This window comes from Cyprinodon variegatus, unplaced genomic scaffold (genome assembly GCF_000732505.1).
Source record: "Cyprinodon variegatus isolate N-32 unplaced genomic scaffold, C_variegatus-1.0 Scaffold71, whole genome shotgun sequence".
Lineage (NCBI taxonomy): Eukaryota > Metazoa > Chordata > Actinopteri > Cyprinodontiformes > Cyprinodontidae > Cyprinodon > Cyprinodon variegatus.
In genome coordinates, this window is record NW_015150524.1 from 917,305 (window position 1) to 926,097 (window position 8,793).

Below are 8,793 nucleotides of genomic sequence, written 5' to 3' on the forward strand. Positions count from 1 at the left end.
CCAGGGTTTCATTGTATTCATGATCTTAAAAGCTTGCTTGTGCAGAGTCCATTGTTGCAGGACTTTACTGTTACTGTGGCCTTGAAAAGTGCTTATTTTTCTTGCATATTGTAAAGATGCTGGCATCCAGTATTACTTCTATAAATAGTGCACTGCTGTGTGTGTGTGGCGTTAAAATTCTCCCTCTGTACATATGTGTTGCTTTGGGGTTTTTGAACTATTCATACTTGATCCTGATGGTGTTTGCCTGTAGATCAGTGTTGTAACAATTAATCAAATCAACCATGATCAATTAATCAATTATTGAAATAATTGTTAACTAATTTATTAATTGATTAATCGTTAACTTGAGTATAGAGACTCTTAAAACATGCCTTTAGCTGACTGAACAACCCACTTATAGCAGTAAATGTATTTTTTCTCTGCTATCCAGAACTCCACAAGTGGAACAGTTTTAGTTTCTCTCTGTTTAATTCTGTAAAAAAAAAAAAATGTCATCCTTTTGAAACCTTTTGCTATCAAATCATTAATCGACACAAAAATAAAGAGATTTATCGATTAGCAGAACAATCTTTAGTTGCAGCCCTAAAATAGATAATGGTATGACCGATCACAAGAAAAAGAAATTCAGAATATTTAGTTAATTATTATTGTTGTTGTGATTGTTTCTGTTATTATCGTCATCAGTAAATTTTCTGTTTAACAATTATCACATGTGCTGGTCTTTCATGTGAAATCATTGTTTAAAATGTCTAATTAGAAAATACAAAAACATTCAAGTCCTAAACCCTTTTTGAGGTCCACTGTTTGAGTCATGCTGAAGTGCTTGTCAATTAGCTGATATGTCCTTGCTTGGGAGTTTCAGACCAGCTGGGACGTTTAGAGGCCATGTTCCAGGAGGATCACTATCCTGATGCAGAGAAGAGGAAAATTATTGCTGCGTCAGTTGGGGTCACTCCTCAGAGAATTATGGTCAGACCATCTTATCTTCTTTTGGTATCCAGAAACTCTAGTTAAAACATCCATTATGTTATCTACCTATTACAAAGAAGAACAGATCATTAAAACACAGAAAACATTTCTCTTTATTGTGTTATAGCCACACTTGCCATCCTGTTCTAGTCATTTTCCATGTTTACATCAGGCTTTCCCTGAAATTCATTGAATCCCATTCTTCTCCATGTTTCTGTTTTTCGTTAGGTTTGGTTTCAGAACCGCAGGGCAAAGTGGAGAAAAGGGAATTCAATTACAGCAAAGGCTGAACCGGCACTGAGTAGAGCTGAATACAGTTTGAATAGTCCAAATCACAAAATCGATTCCCAATTAACCATGCTGACAACCACCAGGTACTCCAAAAAAAGCTCAAAGTGCCGTAAATAGTATTTTAGGTAATTTCTTGTGAAGCTCATTAAATATGGTGGATTTTTTTTCGGTTTAGGAAAGGAGTGCCTTCTTTTTCTGGTCACCTTACTGCTTCGCTGCCACAGATTGTCACTGCAGCTGCTTTTCCCACCATGTCCACGCAGACCACACCCTCCTATAGTAAGCTAGTGGACAGCATTAACAGCCCAGGTATGTAAACATCTACTAATAAAACATTATTGTTCATGTAAGAATCTATGTTTAATGATTTATTTTCCTATTACATTTTATTTTTATTTATTTTTTATTTTTTCAATTTAAATCAATCTATGCACCTTTAAAGTTCTTTAAATGTGGGTTTATTAATTAATGATTGCTTTCCAACCCAACTCTGACTGATTGTATTAAAAAAATAACCTCTGCCCATTATTTTAGCCACCAGTTCCAACAGTGTTTGACTTTATATATTTAATAAAATAATATTTTAAGCTGTTTTAGCTGCATTTTTAAATTTTTTAGGCAGGTGGTAAGAAACTGCATTACTCAAAGAAGGGCGTTTCTCTCTATTCCGCTTTTAAGGATAAGAAAATATTCCTCTTAAAAAGACGTCTAAAACCTGGTTAGGCTTTAGCTTTGAATATTTCATTGGTTGTTCATCTGCCCGCCGTATCACATCTTTAGGCTTTGTGCGGAGTAGCGATGCGGGGGTGTCCTCCCCCGATTTAGACTGAAACATTATTTCCTGTATTTTGAGGTTAAATGCTGCTAGCATTTTGTCTTGGTTACAACATTACTATTGTCCTCATTATAGGAATTATATGTGCTTGTCTAGAGGTGGAAATTTCACAAAGAAGAGATGAGATTATTTCTAGGTACAATATTATATTTCATAGCCTAATTAAATTGATGAGAAAATGTAACCTAAACTTACTGCTAAAGCTGAAACTTGATTGTTACATAACAAAAACAAGTTGAACAACAATGACAAACTGAAGCCCTCTTCAACACGATCTGCAAATCCAACATAGGAAAAAGTGCCAGGACTTTTATATAGGTGTATTTAAAGCTGACACTGTAAATAATCTGAAACTTGATTGTCACATTTTCATATATCGTAGTACATTTTGTCAATGTAAGCTGAAGTGTAATGCTATGTTCACACTGGACGCTCTTCAAGCAGCAGAAGCAGCCAGTTTCCAACTCCAGCAGATGCTGGTGTTGGAAAAATAAAGTTTTTACTGCTCGATGCGCCACATCAACCAATCAGAAAAGCTGACCTGGGAGCTGGCAGGGAGAGGGACAGTGCTGATGTTGTAATAGAAAAGCGTTCAGATAATTTATATTTTTAACTGCTTCTTTCTACTCTGTGTATGCTTATAATGCCGCTTATTTCCTTGTTAATGACAGCGATAATAATGATATACCCTTCAAGTCATTAAAGGACACTACACAATCAAAGACTGTAAAGAAATTTGAAATGTTGTTAAGATACATGGAGTATTATTTCTTTTTTTTTTATTTTTTAGTCCTAAATATAATACATAATAATTAATTATTATCACTGTATGTAATGCAGATGATGTATTTTTTTCATTTATTTTATCTTCCAGGTCAGGTTAGAAGAAGAGAAACAAGAAATTTTCCAGAGTATCATCACCCACGTCCCATGCAGAGTCCCCCCCCTCTGAGACGAGCCAGCCTTCCTCTGTTTCCTGCTATGTTTAACTCTGTAAGCCCCAATCCTTCTCTCCTCAACACCCCTGCCCAAACCCCACCTCTCTTCCTTGATGCTCTGGATGGCGATGCCTCTTTAGCCCATTATGACGCCCACTCTCAACAAAATGACACCAGGTGAGTTTAAAATGGTAAGCTTCGTTGTGGGCACTAAAGATTACTTCAAATATAAAGAAATGCAGTAACTGATGGGGAGACTGGCCGTAGGCAGAGAAAGATCCTGTATGTCGATGGCTCATGCAGAGTCAGTTGTAAGAGAGAGCCAGTGACAGCTGGTGGTCTGAGCATCTTCAGAAGTCACACAGTGAGGCTGTTGTAGTTAATAAATTGGTTTGAATAAAATTATCTTTGTTTTACACCAACTGGAGTTTCCACCAGTGAAATGGAAAACAGACGCAAAAACCCAGTTTTACAGAAATAAATCCATCAATTGACCATAATTACAGATGTTGTAAGCACTTTGTAAAAAGGAAAAAAAAAACAGATGTAGAATTTTGAAAGTTCAAAATATGTTTTAATTGCAGCTTTGGGATATATATTGTTGCTTTAAATGAACACAAAAAAGATTATGCTGTTCCCCGGAGTGGTAAGGGGAAACACTTTAGAGAAGAAGAATTAAGCTTGTCCAGTCTAACCCCAATGTTACCCACAAAGTTCTCAAAACTGTAGCTGCTGAGTTTCTTGGACTGATGCAATTTTAAGTTTAAGTCTTGCCATGCTTTTTTGGCAGCACTGATATATTCATTTAAATTTGTTTATGTGTTTACTGTGATTGTCCTTAGCTTGCTCTATGAATTTGCGGAGAAGCTGAGCCAGCAGAGTGGCTCCATGTCGTATCAGCTTCAAAGCTCCTTTTCTACCAGCCAGCATCAGCCTCAAACATCTGTATCCCACATGGCCTACCTTACTCCATCGCCCTACCTTACACCCAACCCTCCAGATTCCAATCCTGCCTCCTACCTGACCTTTGGACCAGGGGGAAGCTCAACTGGACTTGTTACATACTCTACAGGTGGTAACACCTACCTTCAGCCCCAGAGCACCGGACAGATCCTGCTACAGACAGCTGGTCGCCATGGTGAGGCGGAAATGAATGAAATCTAGCATTGAATATGCATGAATGTTTTTAAATGTTTTAAAGTTTAGCTGTGTCAAGCCTCCGAATCCTCACAGCTTTTAAATCACAAATAATGAAATCTAATTCAGTTCAGTTTTAATTCAAGAGCCACAGCTGGTGTTTGCTATTAATTCCTGCAAACAAAGTCAGTGTTGGCAAATTCCTGATGCTGTGATGGGTTGGTCCCTGTATCCTGGATAACCTACACATCTGTGAACACACTGAGATAGGGGTTGTTAAGCAGCATATGGTTCTACATCTGTAACCACTCTGAATAACCCAAGAGACAAAAATGTCCTGAGGAGGCTTTGGTTTCTTTCATGTTTTTAGGCTGAAAAATAGGGCACATTACAAAACACTATCGTTTCAGTGAGAAAAAAAGTTTATATATTTATCCGATCCATCCAACCTGGTTACTTTTATTTAACCATAAAAAACAATGATGTTAAAAATCTCCATCAGTTACTGAAAAACCTGAGTACATGATATGCTAATTTTACTCAGAGCTATTGTACAACATGAATCCTCTATCAGCAGGAGCATAGCCAACAGAAGACGGTGATGTTACTTCAGTGATAAACTCCCTTAAACAAAGGGTTTTATGTGCATTGGGAATAATAAGAAAAGGACTGGGGCATCATGATAGACAGTGCTATGAGGCAGTTAAATGAAAACTGCTGCTCTGGATGTTCATTTTGTCAATTTAAAGCTAACTTTTAAAGTTTCCATTGTTTTTTCTTTTCCCTTTTACAGGTGGGATGACATATCAGACATATCCATGGAGTAATATGTACAATCAGCCAGCCATCCACCAGCATAACCTATGCCCTCCCACATACTCAGCCTGCTTTGGATCTGTTCAAGACCGTCAGATCGCCTCTACCTCCAGCCTGCCTCTACATTCTGTATTCCAGGTTGGCGAGCATAACCCATCACTTCCTACCTCACAGCAGGCAGCGGAGGTCCAGCTACAGTCTGCCACCACTACCACCACCACCAACTCTATCCTCCCACCTGTGTCAACTCTGCCACCCTCCTGTACTGAGGGTCCATCACTGCTTCCCTCTCAGGTCAGATCCACGTCTCCTGAAAGCCCTCCAGCACCCTCTTGTGTCAAATTGGAGTATGACAGCCCTCGAGAGATTCACAGCCACTTCCAGTGTGATTTCTCCCCAATACATTTCTGAATCCCAGGTTTGAGTTTAATTTGTGTTTGAAGTGTGTGTAAATAATTTTTTGTTTCTTTGTATTACTGATAGAGACTTCTAACTGGGAAAGTTGTTATCTCCAGGCTCCATTTGGGCTGCATTAAGCTAAGCTTTAATAAATACAAATGGTGAGGTTCATTTTTTTTACAGTTTCCAACTTCCTTTAAACTTTAAACAATAGCTTCTGACAAATGCTTATATCTCAGATTTGTTTTGGACCATCATTGCACGACTTGTTTCTTTTCTGTCGATGTGAGCAGTCATGCACGCTTTCTTGTTTTATCTTGAGCATCACGGACAAAAAAAATCCTGATACTGTGCAAGAACACGGTAAATGGACAAGAAAGAAAGGTGTGAGCAAATATAAAAGGGAAACTTTATTTTGAATTGGAATTTTATTTGGATTCAAACATAAATGTTAGAATGTGTAAACTTTTAGTAAAAATACATAATCTATCGCGTGAGGCAAACTGATTGTAGAAAATAAGGTTATTTATTAAAGTAATGGCAATATCAAAACAAATGTCTAAATCATCTACATAATTGGAAAACGGCTTAAAAACAAAGTTTATTTTCTCATAAATGTGGAGCCTTTAACCTAGTGGATATGATCTTTAAATTGAATGATGTATGGACCAAGCTTTAGTCAGTACACATCAATCAGCCAACGGCTTACATCAAAACATATATGGAGGAATCCGAATGGTTCACCTGGAATGCAAACAGCAGAAAAATGTTTCTTTTGAAAATTTACCTGGTCAAAAAAAATAAATTAGAGGTAAAAAACTTATGAAGGGTGCAGCTTTAGACTGAAAGCTATGCATCAGTCTGGTTTTGCTGTTGATGCTGTTGTAGCATTTAACAGCTGGCAGCAGTTCAAAAAGTTCATAAAACAGTATGAACTATAATGACTTTGTTCAGAAATTCAGGAAAATCTCCAACAAATCTTGGACTGAGAAGAGAGACTTACCCATAACCCTTTCATTTCTCTTTGCTGTCATCTGCAAGACTGTTTTGTCTACCATGTCGCTGCTTGGGTTCCACACTGGATGCATCGTGTTTACAGGATGTATAAACAAGCTCTGCAGAATATTAAGGATGGTGGCAGGAAGCTATGCTCAGAAAGTGCAAACGAGTGTTCTTCAACCTGCTGAGCTCATCAGGATCTGCATGCAGAGGAATTAAGAATGTTCTACTGAGAAATCATCTTCTACAAAACATTTTATTTTAGACTAAAGCATCCTCTGACTACAATGGTGCTAAGAATTATTCGGCTAGAATGCAATAAACAAAGTACACAATAGTTAAGATAATCCTAAAACAAAAATGAAACAACTCTGTGTTTTTACTGTTTGTATTATCTGAATTATCTTATCCAAGTTCAATACATAATCCTACATTTAAAATTAGTCAGAAATCTTCATAAGAACACTCATGGTTTAATCAGGGGTGCTTGGGTAGTAACACTTCAAAGAGTTAAACAGTTAAGACACAATCTAAAGAAAACCCCCAAAAGCTCAGGGAATAGAGTTTTTTTTCTTGCATAAAGAAGGAAATGCAGAAGAAAAAAAAAAGCAATAACCACAAATGTTCCTGGAGACACAACTGGAAGCAGAGCTCACAAGTGTAGAATTACAGGAACAATGGGTACATGGATGTGACAAAAAGGGGAAACTATCAACTGCTGCCTCACTGCAAAAGCCCTACAGCAGTACTTGGTGGCAGCAGACTCTGAGGTTTCAGTTTCCATAGTAACTAAGCATTGAAGGCCTCCATTCCTGATCTCCATGGGGTTTATCCCTATCAAAAGAACCAGAACAGTTAGCTTCAGTTAGTTTATACATAATAAACAAACCAAAGATGATCTAAGATTATGTTCTGTGAAGCAGGGAATCAAAAGTAAATGTTTTCAGGCCTGCTGATCAATAGGTTTGGAGAAGAAAGATGGAAGCACATATGGAGGACGCTATGCCTACAGGAAAGCATGGTGGTGGCTCAGTGATTCTGTGGGGTAGGAAACATGCAACATGTGTGTGGAGGAGCAGAAAGTTGGACATTAAACCTTTTAACAGAAAATTATTTTAAACATGTATTAACTGCAGGCTTGGTTTCAGAAAAATATTGCCCATCATAAGCTGTGTTTTCATTCTAATATATTGTTTAATATTAAAATTCCACCTATTTAAGTTAATTACTGGTTAATTTGACTTCAGCCGGCTTGCCAGCAGGTTCACCTGACGGTTTCCTAAAGAATATTTCCTGTTGGATTTGAAAGAAGCATCTGCAGCACAGAATCCATAAAGAGGGCTGCAGGAAAGTCAGAAGCTGCTGTTGGGACAGAAACCATTTTATGCTTTTCATCACATCCACAGGGTGCTTTGTTTAATGCTAAAGATGTTTGGGATTTAGCCATCAGTCAATAATGGTGGTATTTTGGAGAAGCCAATCATATTATTTGTGCTCAGGTATTTTTTTCTTGTTTGACTTGATTATTATTGCAAACATTTTGTATGCAGACCTAATTTGTAATGAGGCGGCAATATTTGCAGGTCACCTATATTTAAAACCGATTAAACACAAACGGAGCCAAAAATTTTGGTGGAGTTCAGAACTGCAGATTCCAGTGAAGTCAAATATCCACAGGTGCTGGAGTGTGAATGGAAGTCCAATTTTTGCTGTCGCCATAAAAATGTTCTAACCTAATGTTTAAATAGTCTTTATTATTGCTACCAACTGTTTTTTTTATCACAATACCACACTTAACTTTATTTAACTTTTACCTGAAACTGAGGTATTTTCTACCAGCTTTTCAGGTGTTAGACTCTACAGATTTCTTGTCCTACCCTCTCAGACCAGTGTCGTTAAAGCTGGTCTGGCTGTTTGTTACTAAATTAGGTCTTTAATTCTATCATTTTCTGTGCATTGAACAATATATTAAAAAGCATTTTGAAGCTAATCTGCTTCCTTATTCGTAATCCATCACATTCTCCTCCATACTGCAATCTTTATTCTGACTGATCAGTTCGATCTAAACATGTTTTTTTTTATCCATCATTAGATGTGCATCATTCTTTCTAGCCAAGAAAAAGTAATGCATAAAGTCATGAAACCATTGCTGTCAACACATTGGTTGTGATATTAAACATTCATTTATTTCAGTAACTGATGTCAAAAAATTAACAATTTCAGTTTTCCAGGTAATAGGAATACTACATAAGACCAGTAGGATGTATAACGGTATAGTGGAGGATTTTCATGAAAATTTGAAAAGATCCGCCCACTCCACTTAAAGGAAAATTCCGGTTTTTAACACTTTTAGCCCATTTTCTGTAGTGTCCAGGATGAAATCGAATGATCGACACCAAAATTTTG

At 37.2% G+C, this 8,793-nt stretch overlaps 1 protein-coding gene across 1 annotated transcript; it reads left to right on the top strand.

Moving 5' to 3' along the window:
* The first annotated feature begins 859 nt into the window (after positions 1–859).
* Positions 860–5,480, top strand: LOC107083263 (homeobox protein NOBOX-like). The gene is made up of 6 exons (XM_015372310.1): positions 860–972; positions 1,201–1,346; positions 1,439–1,572; positions 2,973–3,213; positions 3,879–4,174; positions 4,967–5,480. The coding sequence occupies exons 1-6, from the start codon at positions 889–891 to the stop codon at positions 5,398–5,400; spliced, it is 1,335 nt and encodes a 444-aa protein (XP_015227796.1). The 5' UTR covers positions 860–888; the 3' UTR covers positions 5,401–5,480.
* Positions 5,481–8,793: the final 3,313 nt, after the last annotated feature.

Bases quoted from the DNA above. Each gene is read 5' to 3' on its own strand.
- LOC107083263 (XM_015372310.1), top strand. From the start codon at position 889: ATGTTCCAGGAGGATCACTATCCTGATGCAGAGAAGAGGAAAATTATT. The intron at 973-1,200 runs GTCAGACCATCT...GTTTTTCGTTAG, and splicing joins TCACTCCTCAGAGAATTATG to GTTTGGTTTCAGAACCGCAG. The intron at 3,214-3,878 runs GTGAGTTTAAAA...GATTGTCCTTAG, and splicing joins TCTCAACAAAATGACACCAG to CTTGCTCTATGAATTTGCGG.